Below are 22,808 nucleotides of genomic sequence, written 5' to 3'. Positions count from 1 at the left end.
GCAAATCCTTCCAACCTGTTAATAAACATGAGAATACATGAGGTAGATTCATAAACTGAAACTGTTAGAAGATCCACTAAAGAGAGAAGACATACAGTTAGATACTCTCTATCCCCAAACTATTTGTTATTAACTTAGAATGGTGAGCCAAAGTGTTATCTAAAAGCTTTAAGAATAAATGATTCCATATAGTGAAAGAATTCTTTGGAGGATGAGATAAGTTCACTTGAAAAGAATCAGACTTATTCCTTGGTCAAGTTACCCGTATGAAAAGAAAGAATAAGTATGTCTTCAAGGTAAAGGATAAGTTGGATGGCAGCAAGAGATACAAGCCTAGATGGGTGCCAATAGAAAGCTGAAGTTGATTATAATGATATATGTGACATCCCCAATTTCATGGCCAGAAAAGACCGATTTGTTTATCCTTATTTAAAAATCAGAGTATCATTTTTGAAAAATAGTATTGCGGAATTTGTTCCCAGAAAACATGATAAAGATGTTATCAAAGCATTTACGAAGAAATGTGTTTTATTTATATTAAAGCATTGGGATGTCATCGTCAATACAAAAACATAAACATAACAAAATATTACAAGCCTTACAATAATTAAACTAGTGGCCTAATACTCCTTGAATCTCTCAGCAGAATGTATCTTTCATATAGCCACATGTAATACAATAAATTGAGTGGGTCAAGTTGAGAAACTTGATGAGTACATAGGGTTTTCAACCCATAATAATATAATTATTAATATACATATTAAAAGCATAACATGCTTGTGAATAGTGTTTTTTAGGGATTGGTTTAATTTACATAAATGGTCCCTAGATTTTGTTGAATTTGATATTTTGGTTCCATTTTTTATATTAAAGATTTTTGTGATGGAATTGGATTAATTTACATAATAGGTCCTTAGATTTTGTTGAACTTGACACTTTTGGTCCTATTTCCATTTTTTGTTTAAAAAACATCTTGGGCAAAGCTCGGGATCACCTACTAGTTATGTTTAATCATCAAAAAATTAAACCAATTTCCCATCCCCATTATCTTCTTTATTCTTAAGGATCTTCCCTAAGAACTATATATTCTTCATTTATTTATTCCTAAGGATTATCCTAAGGAATAGGCACGAAGTCCATCGCTGTCAGGGTTTATCCAACAGGCAATAAGTCAATAGTTGTCGATGTTATTTATTAGGCATAGCTACCAATGTTCATTTGTAAGGCACTAAGTCCATAACTGTTAGGTTTTTTAGAGTACATCTGGTGAACACGTAGTTCAAAAACACCTACAGGTTGCGAACCTGCTAGTGTTCCACTGAACTGTCTAGAATAGTCTGTGGTTGTTATCTATACTCTGCTAGATGATTGGATCAGCTTTAAAGTCAAGGCTTCTCATCATCTTTCACCTCATATCATCTATATCGTCTTTCATCTCTCATCATTCATCTACCCATCTTTACCCCATATATTTATAGGTATAAAAATACATATACAGTTTAAATCATGTAAAACATGTATAAATTGTTCACCTAGCATAGATATTAGGAACACAGATAATAAGCACATATAGCATGTATTAATATTAAATATCCCATATCTATATGTAAGATGAAAGTAAGTATGCACTCACCTGTTGAAGTAACGACTTGAAATTTGGACAGCGCTTTGCTTCTAGCAATTTTTTTTTCCTTTGACATAACCTAGTATTATTATCACTAATTTTTAGTCTAATATTTATTGCGACTAATTATTAGTCTAGATTCATCATTAACTCAAAGCCCACTTTCATGATCTATCAAGTAAGGAACAACCAGGTAGGATCATATTTGAGGTAGGGTCCATTTGGTATACGAAGTATACTGTTTGGAAATCCTACTTTAAACACCTCACTAAATCCAGCCTAGATATCATCCCCATAAGTAGATCAATCAGTATAACGACTTAGAATCACTGATAAATCTTGTTTTGTAACACCCCGACTCCCAGGTATAAATTTTAAAGCTTTCTATTCATATGTAAAGGCCTACTCGACGATTTGGATGCCCCAACTCATCGTGTAGAAACTGATATGGCCGCGTGACTTAAGGGACCTACTCGACGAGTTGGAGGACCCAACTCGACGAGTTGGAGGACCCAACTCGACGAGTTGGGGCTGGAATGTCAAACCCTAATTTCCATGGTTTTGCACCTTATTTAAAGGCTCATTAGCCACCGTCTGCCTCTCTTATCGTCCCCCTCAACCTCAGAAAACCCTAATCGTGTATTACTCCTCGTTTTGTGTGTGTAAAAGCTTAGAAGGTGGTTTTAGTGAAAGAAACTTGAAGACTCAAGAGCTTTGATCAAGGAGAAGCTTGTAGATCTGGTACCTACTCCGTCTTGGCTTCCATTTGAAGGTAACAAGTTGTTACCTTGATCATTCTAGTGTTAGATCTCCTTATTCAAGGGTTTAAGGCCATTTTTAGCATATTTGTGGGTCATTTCTGGTATTGAGCATGAGCTGAAGTTGTAACTTCATATCTGGACTCCTCTAAGCCCTCATAGTCATAAAGTTATCGAATTTATCATGCTTTGGCCCTTCTCTTTGGCTTAAACCTCTTCCTTGAAGAGGCCTTTAGATCAATCAATTTATCAAACAATAACAGTAAATAAGAATAAGAGGAATTCACAAAGAAAAGCTTTCACTAAGAAGGATAATCTCACAAAGAGATTATCGTGTGCACAAAGCAACGATTAGGGTTTGTGAAAGGCGTGACCATTCACAAACCTATACAAGAGATTATATACTGCTATTCTAGACAATACCTACAAATCAGGGATATGCCAGCTAACTAATTTACGCTAACTATGGAAACAAGATAAATACAAAATCTGTTACAATGCACTGAACAAACTAAACACGCTGAGCTGCTCAAACGCTGATGCTGATACTGAGATATACGCTGATGCTGAGATTTATTTCAAACATCATCATATTTCAAGGTTTGACCTTACAATCTCCCCCAATATGATGATGTTCAAAACTAACTAAGTTAAAACACCTCTGGACAAGAACTCTTCATACTCAGCTTCAGCCTCTATTTTTACTGGCCAGTAAGGACTATCCAGCAACTCCTGTCTTCTATTCAGCAGTAATAAGAATGTGAAACTCTCCTGAGAGATCTTGATGACTCATGCACATTTGCCTTAAGCCAACGAGATGAGAGGTTGGAGCCTTTGGGATCTCAACAGTTCGCTGAAAACACATCTTTCTATTTTTATCGAGATAGAACATCCCGTGTTCAGGAACTGAGATAAATTTATGCTGAACCGGGTCAACACTGATAGGAAGAGAATTATTTATTCCACCAGCACCAAAGTCCAGAACCAACACATCTTCACTATCAACTTGAAATTTGGTTTTTCGAGTTCTAGGAACAGATGACCTTTGGCCTTGATGTTGAGGTCGTTCTTTAGGAACAAGATCCAAATGCTGAACTTTCTTGATCAGCAGATGAAGAGCACAAGTCAGTTCAGAGGAGTGAGCTGAGGTTTGCTTGGATGCCAATTCGAGTAATTCCATCCATTCAGAATATCCATATTTGATCAGCTCATCCCTCTTGACAACTTCAGTGTATGAATGCAGAGGACCTTGACGAGTGATCAGCAACGTAAGAATTTTCTCATTGCGTGGTTTGGAAGCTTTAACTTTGATGATCTTATCACCACACACTCGTCGATTAAGAACGTCTTCAAACCTCTTTCGATCAATCCGGTCAAGAACACTATCAGTCTTAGGCTTACAGCTGCTAAGAGAAGGCTGAGAAGATTGAGATTTGGACTGAAATTCCAAGAATTTCTGCATCTGAGCTTCAAAAGATCCTTTGGCCTGAAGTTTATGCTGAATAAGAGTTTCATCAGCTTGAGCAATGTTCTTTAGAAGCTGAGCTTGATTAGCTTCATCAAGAATTTGCTTAACTTGATCAGGAGACATGTTCCATTCAGCCGCAAGATTTGATATACTGACTATGGACTTGGGTTTCTTGCCAGGCAGAGAAGTATCAGTTTGAGAATGAGCCAAGTCAGTATCTGCTATCTTATGCTTTCGAGATAGCGGATGAGAATCTTCACTGGCAACGTGCGAATCTTCTCCTTGGACCGGAATAATGGGATCAGCAACAGGATCGACTAATTTCATGTCTGGCCTTTGAGATTCATTATCAAGATCATCTGAATCTTCTTCTTGAGCTGGAATAAGAGGATTAATGAAGTTCATATCCAGTATTTGACATTCATCATCTGGTTCATCATCATGCTCACTATCTTCAACCAGCTTATCAGTAGCTGCTGGACTATTATGCCCCGCAGAGTCAGACTCATGCGTCGGCTTTGGTGATTCAGGCTAAACAATTTCGGTGTCTCTCTCTTTTGGTTCATCATCAGCATTATCATCAGCATCAACATTGTCTCTCTCTTTTGGTTCATCATCAGCATCAGCATCATCATCATCATCATCAGTATCTCCCCTTTTTTGAGCATCATCAGATTGGGGACTAGAGGGAAGAGTATGCAGGAGAACCTCCTTTAGCTGATGAACATCAGCCTCAATGCGAAGAAGACGCTGACTCATGTCCCGAGTCAGAGTCAGAAGTTCAGTAAATGCTGAGGCCAGAATTTGAACAACTGAAGTAGCTGGAGCTGCTGGAGAGCTAGGAGGCATTACCGGAGAATATTGGTCCCCCTGGGGTGGATTCTCCCCCTATGAGGGATGCTCCCCCTGGGATGGTTGCTCCCCCTGAAATTGTTGCTCCCCCTGACTCAGTGAATCCTTTTGAGCTGAGGGAACTTTATCAGTAACCGAGACGATATGATGAGAAAGTTGAGGAGAGAAATGACCACCATCATGTGGTTCATCCTCTTGACCGGCATGATCTACATGGTTACCATCAGCGCCTCCTTCATCAGTGTCAGCAGTGAGAGAAGGAACAGTGTATGGATTTGCAATCCATTATCTCATCCTATCAGAGATTCCGATGTCAGTATCCAGGGGATCATCTTGATACATGCGAATAGACATGCGAGGGCATTGGATAGGATTTCCAGGGTGTGAGAAGTACGCTGCAGCGAAAATTTATCAAGCACAAGGGCAATCCAGCGTGGAAAGGGAACGTGATCAGTGCGAACATTTGCATGAAGAAGCTGAACAAGTTGATCAAAGAATAGGGCTCCATAATCAAGTCTTTTGTTGAGAAGAAGTGAGCAGACGACTTGTTGCTCATAATTACTCAGTTGATCACCACTTCAAGACTTGTGACCCACACATTTACACAGAGCACCAGTGAAAAACTTCCATCCTGGGGTCATACATTGTCGCAGAACAAGGGTTGAACGAGCTTCAGCCTTTGAGTGATCATATCCCAGTTGATCGAATAATCGTCGACATCGTTCAATAGAAGGAGGTTCAGAGAAAGGTTCAAAAATAGGTAACCTTAGTGCAGCACTGAGAAGTTCTGCGGTGATAAAGACAGTGTCTTCCACGGCCAATGGTCCCGGTAATGGCATTGTTGTCGTCATTGACAGTTGCAGTGTAGTAGAACTCACAGACTTGTTCAGGGAAGAACTCTGATGGAACGTCACTGATTGCGTATCGAAGGCGGCAAGAGGCTAAGAAGTTAGCAAAATCATCGAGTCCAAGACCTCGATGAACCTCGGGAATATCAGGGTTGAAAATAACGTTGGTGGCTTTGATGTATATTGGGAGAGGAGGAGAGTTTGGGGCAGGGATTACCCTTCGTGAAGTAGAAGAGAAGGTGAACAAAGAGGCAGCCATTAGAGAGTTTTTAGGGTTTTAGGGTTTTGAGTATAAGTGAAAGAAGTTTAGATTGTGGAAGGAAAGTTTGAAATAGGGGTGAGAAGAGGTTTAAATATGGAATTAAACGGGCCTTTTAAAAAGGTAATGATTATCTTCTTCAAAAATAACGGCGTACCATAACAACCTGTCATAAAAAAAAAATAGACGTTGGGTAAATAGTCGTTGACTGAAGATGAAACGTCAATCAGTGTTTGCGGAAGCGCTGAGATCAGTGTCACAAAAATTACATGCTGAAAGTATTTCTCCGTCAATTCAAGGTACAATTTGCTCAATTGAGGCTAGCAAGGAGATTGGTGCGTGTGATAGATACTAGTTGCATTATCTAACCATTGGCACAGAGTGTTGTGACTTTATCAGTGAGTGGTTTATCTTACTGAATCATTAGACACTGAATGAGAAGAAGGTAAAGAAAGGATTGTTGCGTGTGATAAACCTTGGTGTTTTGGTCTAACCATCGGCAAAGATTTTTAGACTCTCATCAGCGTGTGTTTTGGCACACTGAATCACAGAATCAGTGTAAGATTGGTAAGAAGAGATAGTTGCGTGTGATAGATCTTGGTGTTTTCATCTAACCATCGGCAAAGATTTTTAGACTCTCATCAGCGTGTGTTTTGTCACACTGAATCACAGAATCAATGTAAGATTGGTAAGAAGAGATAGTTGCGTATGATAGATCTTGGTGTTTTGATCTAACCATCGGCAAAGAGTTTCAAGTTGTTATCAGTGTATGGTTTTTAGTACAGTGAATCATTCAACTTTAGTTTAGAAGACTTGAAGAAGAGAGAAAGATAGGAGATCAAACCAAGTACTCAGTATGCAAATATCACCAGCATGTCATCATCAGCACAATGTACATCAGCTTATAAGACAATACCAAACATTAGCACAATTAATCAGCAAAATTAATTACAAGGTAATCATTCCAAGTTCTCCAATAATGTAAGCAGTTGTTTGAGAATCCAATGCCTTAGTGAAGATATCAGCAAGTTGCTCTGAAGTCTTGACATGTTCAAGAACAACCTTTCCCTTTTCAACATTATCTCTGATGAAATGATGTCTGATTTCGATATGCTTCGTCTTTGAGTGCTGAACAGGGTTTTGTGTGATTTGAATGGCACTGGTGTTATCACAATATATGGGAGTCTTTGAGAACTTGATCCCATAGTCGAGAAGCTGATTTTGAATCCATAAGAGTTGAGCACAACATCTCCCAGCTGCAACATACTCAGCTTCTGCAGTCGAGATGGCTACTGATGTTTGCTTCTTGCTAGACCAGCTGATGAGACGATTTCCAAGGAAGTGACATCCACCAGACGTACTCTTTTTGTCTAAATTGCATCCTGCATAGTCTGAATCAGTGTATCCAAAAAGTTCAAATGCTGAGTCGCGAGGATACCACAGTGCTAGGTTTTGAGTCCCTTTCAAGTATCGAAAGATACGTTTGACGGCCATGAGATGGGATTCCTTGGGATTAGCTTGGAATCGAGCACAGAGAATGGTTCCAAACATGATATCAGGACGACTTGCCATGAGATATAAAAGAGATCCAATCATTCCTCGATACAGAGAGTGATTTACATCAGTTCCAGTTGGATCAGCGTGTATCTTATCAGTCTTGGACACTGGAGTAGAGGCTGGTTTGCAGTCACTGAGAGAATACTTAACAAGCAAGTCAGAAATATATTTACTTTGGCAAATAGAAATACCTGACTTTTGTTGCTGAACTTCAAGACCTAAGAAAAAGGTCATCTTCCCCATCATGCTCATTTTGAACCTTTGAGACATGATCTCTGCAATTTCCTTGCTCAGTTTCTCATTTGGAGAGCCAAAAATGATGTCATCGACATAAATTTGAACAAGAACCATATCTGAGCCTTTGTTTTTGATGAAGAGAGTATTGTCGATTGCTCCTCGTCTGTATCCATTTTCAAGAAGATACGATGTCAGCGTCTCATACCAAGCCCTGGGTGCTTGCTTCAGTCCATAAACAGCTTTGTCTAATCGGTACACATAATCAGGGTGATCTTTGTCAACAAAGCCTGGGGGTGATTGAGGAAAACTTCTTCTTCTAACACACCATGAAGAAAGGATGTTTTCACATCCATTTGATAGACAATGAAATTCATGTAGGATGTGTATGCGAGAAACAGTCTGATTGCTTCAATGCGAGCAACTGGAGCAAAGATTTTCCCGTAGTCGATGGATTCAATTTGAGTAAACCCTTGAGCGACAAGCCTTGCCTTGTTGCGAGTAATGATTCCATCTTTATCAACCTTGTTGCGATAGACCCAGCGAGTTCCGGTGATGGTCTTTCCTGATGGTCTTGGGACAAGAGTCCAAACTTTGTGCCTTTCAAACTCATTTAGTTCTTCTTGCATGGCTTTAATCCAGTCAGCATCTTGAAGAGTTGTGTGTATCTTGTCAGGTAAGATCATTGAAACAAAATTAACATACATGCAAAAATTATTAGATACACGAGATCTGGTTCGGACACCATCATGAATATTCCCAATAATTTGATCAATAGGATGATATCGATGTTCAGAGACTGATGCTGATTCCGGAGAATTTGACACTGACAAGTTATCAGTTGCAGGAGAATCTTCAGCTTCAAGGATTTCATCAGCACCTGATGAATTATTTGACGATCTGGCCGCAGAATCTTGATTCAAGGAACATGGAGCTGGAACGATAGAATCAGAAATATCAGCTTTATCTCCAGCAAGAGGAACTTTGTCAAATGGGCAAGAGAGAAGCTCTTGAAAAATAGAGGAAGAGTGAATGACTTTCTCATCAGTGCATGATTCCTCATCAAACTTCACATGAATGGATTCTTCAATGCATTGCCTGTTCACATGAAAAACACGAAAAGCCTTTGAAATAGATGAATATCCAACAAAAATACCTTTATCAGCCTTAGGTTCAAACTTGGATCTTGGGTCACGCTGATTTAGAATATAACAAATACATCCGAACACGTGAAAAAAGGATACGTCTGGCTTTCGATCTTTCAGCATTTCATATGGTGTCTTCTTGTGAATCCTGTGAATTAGAGATCGATTCTAAGTAAAGCACGTTGTATTGACAGCTTCAGCCCAAAATGACATAGGAAGACCAGCATGGATCATCAGGGTCCTTCCTGCCTCAATCAGTGTTCTATTTCTTCGTTCAGCAACTCCATTTTGTTGAGGAGTACGAAGAGCTGAGAAGATTTGCCCAATGCCTTTATGATCACAAAATTCTTCAAGAGTTGAATTTCGGAACTCAGTACCATGATCACTTCTTAGTTGCTTAACTTTGAGACCTGTCAGTGTCTCATTTTTACGAATCAGTGAAATAATTTCCTGTGCAGCATGACTTTTCTTCTTCAGGAAAACCACCCATGTAAATCGAGTGAACTCATCCACAACCACTAGAGTATACTTATTTCCACCTAGAGAACGGACAGGAATAGGTCCAAACAAGTCCATGTGGAGTAAATGAAGAGGGACTGATATACTGGAACATGACTTGGGTTTGAAAGAGGACTTGGTTTGTTTTCCTTGTTCACAAGCTGAGCACATCTTGTCTTTCACAATGCTGAATTTTGGGAGCCCTCTAACTAGATCTTGATTGGATAATTTAGATAGGTTCTTGAAGTTCAGATGAGAGAACCTTTTGTGCCAAATCCAGCTAAGATTCGTCTGAGACTTTGTAAAGAAGCATTGCATCAGCGCCTTGTCACTCGAGAACATGTCAAGAACATATATATCATCTTTTCTACTTGCTGAAAGTACGATGTTCTTGTCAGTGTTGACAACTCTACCTTCCTTCTTTGTAAAGTGAACTTCATAGTCAGCATCACACAATTGACTGATGGAGTTAAGGTTGTGTTTGAGACCCTTTACATATGAAACATTTTGAAAAGCCACGTTATTGCATTTGATATTTCCATATCCTTTAGTGAACCCCTTTCCATTGTCTCCATAAGTTACTGCAGGACCAGTTTTCTTGACATAATCTTCCAGGAGAGACTTTGATCTTGTCATATGCCTTGAGCAACCACTATCTAAGTACCAAAGATGCTCCTGACCCTGCAGTGCTGAGGAACTAGTTAGAACACACTGACCCATTTGAGGATGGGTCATTCACAAAGATATTTGATAACAGATTATAACACTCCTTAGGAAGACAGTTTAAAGAATTTGACTTAAAAATCCATTTTTCATTTCTAACTTTAATATTATCAGCTCTTAAAGATGATTTATCAAATGAACATTCACTAATCTTATGAGAGGTATCACCACATCTGTAACAAACTCTAGTACCAAAGTTCCTCTTGGTGATCAATTTTTTTGAATTAACACATTTTGACTTGTAAGATTCACCAAGAGAGCTTTGTGTCCTTTTGTTCATTATTGAATCACAACTGAATTCAGTGTCAGAGAGATTATGATCAGTGATAGATGATGAGCTATCATCAGTGTCTGATTTGGACTCGTTCACAATTGCATTGCAGTCAGGAAAATGATTAAGTTGTTCATGAACAGCATGAAACACTCCATTTGAGATAGGAAAGGCAATAATATTCTCAGTGAGTGGAGTTGGTCTTACAAGATGTGTAGGGTAAGAGGTTGGATCAATTCCGATAATTTCAACATTACACTCAGTAATACCATTAGAGTTAGTAACACAGTATTCATCAATTAAACTCTGATTAATAAAAGAGTTACTGACAAACTTATTTTTGAAATTGTTTTTCATCTCATTCATGGAATAAAACTTAGATTCTTTTTCTTGTGATTTAAAAACTTTTTCAGCTTCTGCAAAATTACCCCCAAGAATTTTCTCGCATGAATGTGGAATTTGAGCAGAAATAATATAATTATCATTTTTGTGAGATTTTGCCCAAGTATGAAGCACAGTTTGTTCTTTGATCAAAAGATCTTTAACATTGTCAATTTCAGTAGACAAAAATGAGTTTGACAAACTAGTGATTCTAAGATCTTCCTGAGTGGACTCAATAATGTTATTTTTCATGGATATATCAGTTTCAAGAAGATCAATTTGATTTTGCAAATCTCTTATTGTTTGATTCTTCTTAGAATTAATGACGCCCAAATACTCAAACATTTTGATTTTTTCATTCATTGAATAGGAAACAAAGTTTTTAACTTGGTACATTGAAGAAGAGTCAGTGTTGTACTTCCTGGAATTTTCAACAGCATCAGACATATCAGCATCAAATGTACTTTTGCCTTTTTCAGAAACATCCGTGTCTTCTATCTTTACCATTAGACACTTGACTTCATCATCTGATGACTCCTCATCAGTCTTCCATTTTTCTTCTTCAGCAACAAGAACTTTATGTTCCAAGTTCTCTGCTTTCAGCTTCTCAATCAGCTTGTTGTACTTCTGCTTCCAGTATTCATCCGAGCCTTGTTTTTTTGTTTACATTCCTTTGCAAAATGATCAGTGCTCCCACAGTTAAAGCATTGAGTCTTCTCTTTCTTATCAGTACCATGCTTTTTATCAGCTTCTGATCTTTTTGAAAACTTTCCACCCATCTTCTTCTGAAACTTTGAGAAGTTGCGGCCTGATTTCTCAAAGGTCTTTACAATCAAAGCTGCACTAGCCACAACCTTTTCAAGATCATCAGTGTCAGTTTTAGAGGAATCAGTGTCTGAATGGCTATCAGTGTCTGAATCTGACACTAGTTTTTTGTTTGAGAACAAGGCTACAGATGATTCACGCTGAGAATCTTTCATCAGCTCCTTTCTTTGAAGCTTGGATTCCTCATAGTATCAAAGATTTCCATACAGACTTTGTAAGTCCATAGAGTTGATCTTCTCACTATTTTTCAGCACATCAACATGGTTCTTCTAACCTGCACCCAAAGAGTCCAAAAACTTCTGCACTAGAACAGTTCTATGCTTCAACTGATCTAATCTCCGAAGATCATTAACAAGAGTATTGAATCTGTTAAAGGTTTGAGTCAAGGTTTCACCTTTCTTAGCAAAAAAAATGTTCATACCTTCGGTTAAGATCATTTATTTGAGTAGCCTTGACTTCTTCAGTGCCTTCAAAAGATACAGTCAGAGTATCCATCATCTCTTTTGCTGAGATGCAATTTTGAACTAGCCCAAAAATGTTGTATGGCAGAGCATAGCTGATTGTGGCACGAGCACGAACATCTAGACCATTTTTTCTTTTGTCATCTGCCGTCCAGTTTTCTCTAGGTGTTTTCTTCACGGCACCATCAGGAACGTTGTTTTTCAGAGGCTGATACATTGGGACATATGGACCCTTTTCGACAATGTCCAACATGTCTTCATCTACTGACTCTAAAGCATATAGAGCCTTTATTTTCCACATAGCAAAATTTGTTTCATCAAAAGGAGGAATTTTAGCGGAGGGATGATTTGATGAGTTCGATGAAGAAGAAGATGAAGCCATTTGTTTGATAAGAGAAACCTGCTATGATACCAATTGAAGAGACCTTTAGATCAATCAATTTATCAAACAATAACAGTAAATAAGAATAAGAGGAATTCACGAAGAAAAGCTTTCACTAAGAAGGATAATCTCACAAAGAGATTATCGTGTGCACAAAGCAACGATTAGGGTTTGTGAAAGGTGTGACCATTCACAAACCTATACAAGAGATTATATACTGCTATTCTAGACAATACCTACAAATCAGGGATATGCCAGCTAACTAATTTACGCTAACTATGGAAACAAGATAAATACAAAATCTGTTACAATGCACTGAACAAACTAAACACGCTGAGCTGATCAAACGCTGATGTTGATACTGAGATATACGCTGATGCTGAGATTTATTTCAAACATCATCATATTTCAAAGAGGCTGATGTTCATCAGCTAAAGGAGGTTCTCCTGCATACTCCTCCCTCTAGTCCCCAATCTGATGATGCTCAGAAAGGGGGAGATACTGATGCTGATGCTGATGATGAACCAAAAGAGAGAGACAATGTTGATGCTGATGATAATGCTGATGATGAACCAAAAGAGAGAGACACCGAAATTGTTCAGCCTGAATCACCAAAGCCGACGCATGAGTCTGACTCTGCGGGGCATAATAGTCCAGCAGCTACTGATAAGCTGGTTGAAGATAGTGAGCATGATGATGAACCAGATGATGAATGTCAAATACTGGATATGAACTTCATTAATCCTCTTATTCCAGCTCAAGAAGAAGATTCAGATGATCTTGATAATGAATCTCAAAGGCCAGACATGAAATCAGTCGATCTTGTTGCTGATCCCATTATTCCGGTCCAAGGAGAAGATTCGCACGTTGCCAGTGAAGATTCTCATTCGCTATCTCGAAAGCATAAGATAGCAGATACTGACTTGGCTCATTCTCAAACTGATACTTCTCTGCCTGGCAAGAAACCCAAGTCCATAGTCAGTATATCAAATCTTGCGGCTGAATGGAACATGTCTCCTGATCAAGTTAAGCAAATTCTTGATGAAGCTAATCAAGCTCAGCTTCTAAAGAACATTGCTCAAGCTGATGAAACTCTTATTCAGCATAAACTTCAGGCCAAAGGATCTTTTGAAGCTCAGATGCAGAAATTCTTTGAATTTCAGTCCAAATCTCAATCTTCTCAGCCTTCTCTTAGCAGCTGTAAGCCTAAGACTGATAGTGTTCTTGACCGGATTGATCGAAAGAGGTTTGAAGATGTTCTTAATCGACGAGTGTGTGGTGATAAGATCATCAAAGTTAAAGCTTCCAAACCACGCAATGAGAAAATTCTTACGTTGCTGATCACTCGTCAAGGTCCTCTGCATTCATACACTGAAGTTGTCAAGAGAGATGAGCTGATCAAATATGGATATTCTGAATGGATGGAATTACTCGAATTGGCATCCAAGCAAACCTCAGCTCACACCTCTGAACTGACTTGTGCTCTTCATCTGCTGATCAAGAAAGTTCAACGTTTGGATCTTGTTCCTAAAGAACGACCTCAGCATCAAGGCCAAAGGTCATCTGTTCCTAGAACTCGAAAAACCAAATTTCAAGTTGATAGTGAAGATGTGTTGGTTCTGGACTTTGGTGCTGGTGGAATAAATAATTCTCTTCCTATCAGTGTTGACCCGGTTCAGCATAAATTTATCTCAGTTCCTGAACACGGGATGTTCTATCTCGATAAAAACAGAAAGATGTGTTTTCAGCAAACTGTTGAGATCCCAAAGGCTCCAACCTCTCATCTCGTTGGCTTAAGGCAAATGTGCATGAGTCATCAAGATCTCTTAGGAGAGTTTCACATTCTTATTGGTATGGAACTGCTGAATAGAAGACAGGAGTTGCTGGATAGTCCTTACTGGCCAGTAAAAATAGAGGCTGAAGCTGAGTATGAAGAGTTCTTGTCCAGAGGTGTTTTAACTTAGTTAGTTTTGAACATCATCATATTGGGGGAGATTGTAAGGTCAAACCTTGAAATATGATGATGTTTGAAATAAATCTCAGCATCAGCGTATATCTCAGTATCAGCATCAGCGTTTGAGCAGCTCAGCGTGTTTAGTTTGTTCAGTGCATTGTAACAGATTTTGTATTTATCTTGTTTCCATAGTTAGCATAAATTAGTTAGTTGGCATATCCCTGATTTGTAGGGATTGTCTAGAATAGCAGTATATAATCTCTTGTATAGGTTTGTGAATGGTCACGCCTTTCACAAACCCTAATCGTTGCTTTGTGCACACGATAATCTCTTTGTGAGATTATCCTTCTTAGTGAAAGCTTTTCTTCGTGAATTCCTCTTATTCTTATTTACTGTTATTGTTTGATAAATTGATTGATCTAAAGGCCTCTTCTTTCCTTAGCTTGGTTTTGGCATTTAAGGTCTTGCATGCATGTAAAGTTTGCAACTTACGTGGTAACTATACCCAAGGAGGCAAAATCTACAATTTGGAGCCTTGGTTTTGCTTAAAAGCGACTGAATAAGAAAATGACTGAAGGGACTCAACGAGTTCCGTGGGCAACTCGACGAGTCGGATGAAGATTTCTCGTTTCTGGTTTCTGCATGGACTCAGCGAGTCAGTAAGATGACTCCACGAGTTGGTCAGGGTTTTCCGATAATTCTGGATGTTGCATGGACTCGACGAGTTACTCGGTAACTCGCCGAGTTGACTGGGGAATTCGCGACTTTCTATGTTCTGAAGGAACTTGACGTATCTATAGACTGCACTCGACGAGTTGGGTCAACATGGACTGTTGACTTTGACTTTGACTAAGGGTTGACCAGTTTGACTTCTGAGGGTATTTTGGTAATTTGGGTATTTATGGAATTGGATCATTGGTGGTTGTAGGTGTTGGTGTTTGGAGTCGTGTTTCGGGAGTTTGATATTTCAGTTCCGATCGACATTGTGAGGTGAGTTGTCCTCGCTATACTAACAGGGTCGAAGGCACCAATGTCGGCCCTGTTCTGATTTATATCCAGGTTTATTACATGATGATATGCTTAGTGACCTGTTAGGTCGGTATCATGGTATATAGGATGATGTTATGTTAGTGACCTGTTAGGTCGGTATCCTGGTATATATGATGATGCTATGATTAGTGATCTGTTAGATCGGTTTGAGTGTTTACATATGCTAGCTAGCGTTCTATATATGTATATGTGTTGATTGTATATGAGGGGTTGGGTTGAGGCGGACTTGTTTTGTGCTGAAGGCCAACAGACCCAGGGCGGACTAGATAGACTGCTGACGCTAGGGGCATATTAGTCAGGCCGAAGGCCCGGAGAACGGTCCAGACAGATTGAAGCCCAGGTGGGCGGACCAGACATGCTGAAGGTTCTAAGAGTGGGCCAGATAGACTGCAGGCTCGGTGAGGGCAATCCAGTGATCTGTAGACTCTATATGCATGTTGTGATATGATTATGATTCTATGGTATTGGTATTTTGGGGGAACTTACTAAGCTTCGGACTTACAGTTGTTGATTTTGTTTCAAGTACTTCAGATGATCGCGGGAAGGCGAATGCGTGATTGTGCACTTTCTCACATTTTTATGATCTGATTCTGGGATACTCTAACAAGAAACTATTTTGAAAACATTTTGTAATAAATAATGGTTTTTTGAATGTCTAAAAAAGTTTTAAACTAGCTTGAATTTTATGGCTTAAATGTCTGGTAAACTAATACAATCATTTTTGGGAAGTTTGGTTGCTATATTGAAAGTTGCATTCTTGAAAGGGATATGATCATGAAAAAACAAAACTTTGTGGCTAAATTAAAAATTGCATTCTTGAAAGAAAGTGGACAAAAAAGGCTCATCCTTTCAAAACAAACCCAACCAAGCTTTTGTTTTGATTAGAAAGTAGAAACGACAAATCAATGGCAGCCTAACACAAACACTTGATCGATCATCGGATAGACAGAGATCCATTGTTGAGTGAGCCAACACCACACCCACCTACCCCTTCCCGTCAACCATGGCTTCCCTCTCCCTCCTCTCCCGTCCTCCTCTCTCCTCCTCCCTTCTCCGCCACCACAACAATGCCGCAATCGCCACCTCCACCCGCCTTGTCACCTTCAATTCCCCTCGATATCTCTCCATCAAAGCCTTCTCCGCCCCATCCCCTGTCCAACCACTAACCCAAGACGATCTCAAAAAACTCGCCGCGGATAAGGCCGTAGAGTACGTCAGCTCCGGGATGGTTCTCGGACTCGGCACCGGTTCCACCGCCGCCTTTGTGGTATCCAAAATCGGTGAACTCCTCGCATCCGGCGAACTCAAAGACATTGTCGGCGTACCCACATCAAAAAGAACTCAAGAACAAGCCGCTTCCCTCGGGATCCCCTTATCGATCCTCGACGATCATCCCAAACTTGACCTCGCAATCGACGGCGCAGATGAAGTCGACCCTGATCTCAATCTAGTCAAAGGCCGAGGCGGCGCCCTCCTCCGTGAAAAAATGGTGGAAGCCGCATCCGACAAATTCGTGGTGGTTGTCGACGATTCGAAGCTTGTTTCTGGTTTAGGTGGAAGCGGATTAGCAATGCCTGTTGAAGTGGTGCAGTTTTGTTGGAAGTATAATCTGGTTCGTCTGCAAGATTTGTTCAAATCGGAAGGGTGTGATGCGAAATTGAGATTAGATGGAGATGGAAAGCCTTATGTTACTGATAACATGAATTACATTGTGGATTTGTATTTCAAGACTCCGATTAAGGATGCATGGGCTGCTGGAAAGGAGATATCGGCTTTTGAAGGGGTGGTGGAACATGGGTTGTTTCTGGATATGACCACCGCTGTGATCATCGCCGGAAAAGATGGAGTTAGTGTGAAGAGCAAGTGAGAGAGATTGGTATGTTGAAAATCTTGAAAAAGCTGTCGACTTTATATGAAATTATTCTTGATGATATAGTTTTAGTAAAGAATGGTGTTAACTTGAGTAGATTTGATTTGAAATCATGTTGAGATGTTAACACATCTTTTTTGTTCTTTATATCTCTTATGTATCATGACTACAGATTCAAATGTGTATTTCCATTCGATTTTGTGTTTGTATCAAGTTTTCATCATATTTGCTGATTGCATATAGATTCATATGACATTAATATTGGTTTTGTTAGATTCAAACGAATGTAACCCTTCTAATGCAATTCATCAATATGAATACATTCAATAAGAATAACTACATGAAAATTATTAATTATATATCTCTTTGTTACGCAATGTTTGTTAGACTACAAGATATTATTGTCCCACTTTTATTTGTTCCATTTACCATATTTTATAATCATACTATGTAATAATGACAAACAAATTCCTTTTAATTGATCATGTTTCTTGTCAAAACTAGCAACATAAAGTGAATTACTGAAAACAATAAATAAAAAAAAAAAAGTACCAAAATCCCAATTTCAAATGTCACCTCTTCACATATGTTTTCCCAACAAGTTATAAAATCTATAACATAAGCAAAATAATGTATAAAAAAACTCCCTTAAACTTAATCTTCCTAGTTTGAATACCAAAATGTCAAAATCATGTACTTTGAAAAAAAAAAAAAAAGGCTCTGAAGTCTTAAAGTTATTAAATTTTCCCAAATTTAATTTCTAGAAATAGCTTGAGCTTCTTCTTCCTTGGTCTCTATGAGTTTAATAAAGTTACCAACAATTGTCTTGCCTTCGGTTGTAATAATGCTCTCTGGATGAAATTGTACCCCCTAATAAATTAATTAATACATTATTATTTAATTTTTGGAAATGAATAAATAATAAATAATAATATTAAAACCTGTAAATGGCGATATATTTTGTGACGTGCAGCCATAACTAATCCATCCTCTGTCCATGCAGTGATTTCAAGTGCATCACTAGGAAAGCTCTCTTTCTCAATTACAAGGCTATGATATCTCCCAACAATAAATGGGCTAACGAAAAAAAAAAAAACAAAAATAAATGTCAAAATCATAATTAAAAACTAAATTTTTTTTTTATTTTTAAAATAAAAAAAAAAATTACATACTTTGATATGCCTGAAAATAAACTATCTTCCCCGCCTTCGTTATGATAAACAAGTGAGCTTTTTCCATGCATTACACCGTATGGAGATCGCACGATTTTCCCTGTAAATTTTATTAATTAATTAATGTTTTTTTTTCAGTAAAAAAAAAAAGTAAAATAATGAATTTGTTGTAATCAAACAAGGAATGGAATGGAGGGTTACGACGGAATGAGAAAGTCATGTTTGTTTGAATTACTCATTCCATTCCTTTAAACCAACCAAACATGATAACAAAATGTAATGACACATTCCATTCCTTTTGTTGATTCCATTCCATCATGACAAACAAACCCTAATGACATATATGCATCTTTGACAGCAAAGGATATGATTTAACACTAAAGTTTCCTAATACATATACAAAATTACAAGAAATATTATTACTTAAAAATTAAAAAATAAATAAATAATTAAAAAATAAAACTAACCTCCAAAAGCTTCACCAATGCATTGTAATCCCATGCATACACCAAACAAAGGTATATCAGGTCCAAGTTCCAGAACTGTTTGTAATGAAATTCCTGAATCTTGTGGAGCACCTTTTAAAAAAAAAAAAAAAAAAAAAATTATAATATTTAATATTATGAACATAAATTTTTATACAAATACACATAATTGTAACTGTGAGGTTACCTGGTCCAGGAGATATGAGGATTCCTCTAGGATTTTTCCTATAAAACAAAATAATACATAAACAATAAAAAAGGTAAACTTTAAAAAAAAATCAAATGAGAATAATTACTACTTTTTGAGTTCATCAACAGTAAGTTCATCATTTCTGTAAACTTCAAAGTTGCATCCAAGTTCTCCAATATACTACAAATTAAAAAAAGGCATTAACATAACAAATAATTTTTTGCTATGAATGAATACTTGAGGAAAATGAGTGATTTTTATACAGAATGAGAGAAAGAGGAGAACCTGACAAAGATTGTAAGTGAAGCTGTCATAATTGTCAATCACAATTACAGGTTTGTTATTTTTGGGCAAGACACCTCCTAATGATGCTTTCTCAGAAATGGCATGACATATTTTTGGTACAATTCTAGCTCCTTTTGATCGGATTCCAATTCCATGTAATTTAACATCACTTAGATTTACAGGAAGTAGTAACTTCTGTGAAGGCTTGTTGAGATATTGAGGTTTATGAGGGAGCAATGAAGATCTTAGACATTGAATGGAAGAGTTTTGAGGCAATGTAAAAGCCACCATTCTTCTTATCTTCTAACAATCCTGCAACAAAAAAAGTTTGAATTAGATATACCACCGAAAACTTTAACATTTAACTTGAAAACCACAAATTTCTTTTGATTTTCGGTGACCTGTCATTCAGAAATAAGATTAAAATAAAAAGAATTCGGTAGTCAGAAATACAAGAAGCTTATAAGTCAGACCTTGTAAATTGGAATGAGAATTCGAGAATAAGAGAAAAGAAAACATAAGACAGAATAGGAGATATGAGAATTCGGAAATTAAACTGACTCAACATCAATTTAGAAATCAAAAACTTCAAACTTCTTTTGATTTTTAGTGACTTGTGATTCAGAAATCAGATAACAACGAACTCAAATCAGAACTTAGAGAAATTAGAATGACAAGTAGTGAACAAAGAAAAGAAGACGGAAATTAGGAAGCTTAGAAATCGAACTCACCCTAAACCAATTTAAAAATCGACAACAACAAAATTCTTCGGTGACTATGTTTCAGAAATCACAATAATGTGAAGGTTATCAGTAATCGGAGTAGAGAAATCTCATATTAGAATGAAAAGTAAAGAAATTCACCTGGTGCATTAGCAACTAGGTTTAAGAGGGAAGTATATAAATTATAATGAGAATGATGAAAACTTAATCATCATCATCAGTCGATTAAAGGCTCTGCTTCTCGATCTTGACAATGTGATTTTCTAGAAGTCGGTTGGTTATTTTGCTGCCCAGGGTGTATTGGGTCGGGCTGCATACATGTAATCAAAGATTTGCAGAAAAAAAAAACATAAACAAATCGATCAAAAAACAAGACGAAATTAGGATGCCACAGAGAAGGATAGAGTTAATTAGGGTAAGTATTGGCGAGTTTGTGTTACTTATTTTGTGTCAACAGAGCATTAAGCTAAATAGAGAAAGATGAGAAATGCAAGTGCTAGAGAGAGGAGAGAAAGAGAAAGAGGGAAAGAGAAAACCTCGTGTTGCAATGGCCGCTGCCTCCAAAGTCCAAGCTGCTTGCTCGAATCGAAATGGTAGTGATTTTGTCGGGAAGGTTATTGTGGAGGTTTATATATCTAATAACCGAAAGTGACCCAAAATTAGGAAAGTTTTACATAATGCCCCTTATTTCTCTTACTACTTCATATTTTGACTGTATGGTGTGGTAGTATGAAATCCAATATAAGGTAATCAACAAAAGGTGGTTTTAGATTTAGACACAAATAAAAGGGGAAGCAAGGTAGCATTGAATGTGAGGGTAGTTCAATTTGTTAGGAATTCAAAAATGTTGTATTATATTTGAAAATTAATTTGATAAGGATAATGAAAATAATGGTTTTCGAAAGTTAAAAGCAATTTACAAGCAGTTATATATGTACGTCAAAGAGAAATTAAGGTATTTTTTTTTTTTTTTTTGGAAAAAAAGTCATCTTTAGACCTTTTATTGTTGCGCGGCGCAGCATTTTTCATCTCGCAGCTATTTGTTTTTTAGAAATCTTCGAAGTAAAATAAATTTTTGCACGTGTTCCGTTTGGGGCAGCACTTATATTGCCTCTTCTAACCTCGTTTTTTTTCTTGATGAATTTGGATTATATCTTGTTGAAATCTTGTTTTTTTTTTATTCTTGCTAAATGATTTTTTTTTCTTTTTTTATGTTGAATAATGATAACTTCTTGTTGAAATACCATCAATTTTTACTAAAATATCATAAATTCTAGCTGAAATGTCATACATTATTAAATTTTCAGTATTAAAAAAAATATTTTCATTATATGAAATCAGTTTATTTTATTTTTTTAATATCTACAGCAACATGCAGATATTAAAAAACAAACACGCTTCTTATTACAGTTCGCAGCCGTTTGGTCCATTTCATTTGTTGCAGAGAGTTGCAGAGGTGGTTCGTAGATTTCATTAATTTTTGCTTCAAAAATGCAAACAGCCCCTAAATATTTTTCTACATTTTCTAACTACATATCTTCCTACTCACCTTGAATGGTGACATGTGTCATATGTAATGAAAATCTTAAATGGTGACATATGTGTCATATGTAATGAAAATAATAATATTTTAATACATTTTGTATGACACATGTCACTATTTTAAGATGAGTATGAGGATATGTATGAAAAAATTTCTCTATGTCAACTTATAGATGAGCATTACACGGAATCAGTACCAAACTAAACTAACATTACTGAGTATCGTCACATATTAACATAAACAGTGTCGATTCAAGTTAAAAAAAAATCGGTATTCTTGCTCATCTCTGTGTCAAATTCACAAGACAATTTGTGTTGATAGTTGGGAACTGACAAACTCAATTGCAAACTTATTACTCAAACTAACCAACTTAGTCCAAATTGACTATGAGCGTCATTATTTGAGATGTCAAATATTTATAATCCACCTTAAAAATATTTATTTACCATTACAACGAGTTTGGTTTTAGGCCCCGTTTGATACGCATCTTTTCAGGTCCAAACAGATCTTTCTGACTGAATGGACCGGAAAGACTGTTTGATTTCCACAAAAGAAAGAGTCTTTCCCGGTAAGATATGTCTTTCCCAGAAAGCCCCAAAATCATATCTTTCTGACTGAATGGGCTGGAAAGACAATTATACACCAAACCCCGTCTCTTTCTTTCTTTATTGGATTATTATTATTTTTAAATAACTTTTTTTAAAATTATTTTTTATTGAATTATTAGTTTTTTTCATCATTCAGCACAGTCAATCAGATGTACAATCAAACAGCATGGTTTCTTTCCCAATCAGAAAACTTTTCCAGACAGCACTTTACCGGACATCACTTTCTCAGACAAAAACTATCAAACGGGACCTTAGTTCGATAACATCAACTATTTTTATTCTTTTTTTTAGTTTCATATTTGATCCAATTAAATTTCTTTTTTGGAGTTTCATGTCTTAATCTTCAAAGTTAAATATTAAACTTGTAATGGTCATACGATATTTATGTCAATTTTTATTTTTATCGTCATATACATGATGTTATGTGATGAGATAAAAACGAAATATGGACTCTATATTTAATAGTACTATCGATTTTTTTTAATGTTATTGTTAAGTATTTAATTTTTTTTAATTTCATAAATATTATATACGCTTAAAAATAAGTTAGATAAGTACGCTTTATAAAACATTTCACAAATGTAAAGGTAAATTAGTTAATTTAAAGATAAAAATTAAAGTGGTCAATGATTAGAAAATGTTT

General features: G+C 37.0%; 2 protein-coding genes across 5 annotated transcripts; one reads left to right on the top strand and one right to left on the bottom strand.

The window, feature by feature from the left end:
* Positions 1-16,157: 16,157 nt before the first annotated feature.
* Positions 16,158-17,367, top strand: LOC111904403 (probable ribose-5-phosphate isomerase 3, chloroplastic). The gene has a single exon (XM_023900177.3). It carries the CDS (start codon positions 16,294-16,296, stop codon positions 17,155-17,157), a length of 864 nt encoding a protein of 287 aa, XP_023755945.2. The 5' UTR covers positions 16,158-16,293; the 3' UTR covers positions 17,158-17,367.
* A 342-nt stretch (positions 17,368-17,709) lies between these two features.
* On the bottom strand, positions 17,710-20,707 carry LOC111904402 (anthranilate synthase beta subunit 2, chloroplastic). 4 transcript variants are annotated; one of them, XM_023900175.3, is made up of 10 exons: positions 20,551-20,697; positions 20,156-20,324; positions 20,024-20,067; positions 19,293-19,604; positions 19,117-19,187; positions 19,005-19,042; positions 18,800-18,910; positions 18,333-18,432; positions 18,102-18,237; positions 17,710-18,030 (listed from the first exon to the last, which is right to left on the bottom strand). In XM_023900175.3, the coding sequence occupies exons 4-10, from the start codon at positions 19,581-19,583 to the stop codon at positions 17,914-17,916; spliced, it is 864 nt and encodes a 287-aa protein (XP_023755943.2). In that variant the 5' UTR covers positions 19,584-19,604; positions 20,024-20,067; positions 20,156-20,324; positions 20,551-20,697; the 3' UTR covers positions 17,710-17,913. The 4 variants fall into 4 exon arrangements, with proteins under 4 accessions (XP_023755943.2, XP_023755944.2, XP_023755942.2 ...); XM_023900176.3 differs by lacking the exon at positions 20,024-20,067; XM_023900174.3 differs by lacking the exons at positions 20,024-20,067; positions 20,156-20,324 and having other exon boundaries at positions 20,551-20,707.
* Positions 20,708-22,808: the final 2,101 nt, after the last annotated feature.

Source organism: Lactuca sativa, chromosome 8 (assembly GCF_002870075.4).
Source record: "Lactuca sativa cultivar Salinas chromosome 8, Lsat_Salinas_v11, whole genome shotgun sequence".
Taxonomy (NCBI): domain Eukaryota; kingdom Viridiplantae; phylum Streptophyta; class Magnoliopsida; order Asterales; family Asteraceae; genus Lactuca; species Lactuca sativa.
This window is presented reverse-complemented; position numbering and strand designations above follow the sequence as displayed.

What these genes read in the sequence shown, in the direction of transcription:
- LOC111904403 (XM_023900177.3), top strand. Translation starts at nt 16,294, where the DNA reads ATGGCTTCCCTCTCCCTCCTCTCCCGTCCTCCTCTCTCCTCCTCCCTT.
- LOC111904402 (XM_023900174.3), bottom strand. Translation starts at nt 19,583, where the DNA reads ATGGTGGCTTTTACATTGCCTCAAAACTCTTCCATTCAATGTCTAAGA. An exon ending in CCTCATATCTCCTGGACCAG is followed by an intron (nt 18,911 to 19,004) that starts GTAACCTCACAG and finishes TTTTTTTAAAAG; the next exon opens with GTGCTCCACAAGATTCAGGA. An exon ending in AAATATATCGCCATTTACAG is followed by an intron (nt 18,031 to 18,101) that starts GTTTTAATATTA and finishes TTAATTTATTAG; the next exon opens with GGGGTACAATTTCATCCAGA.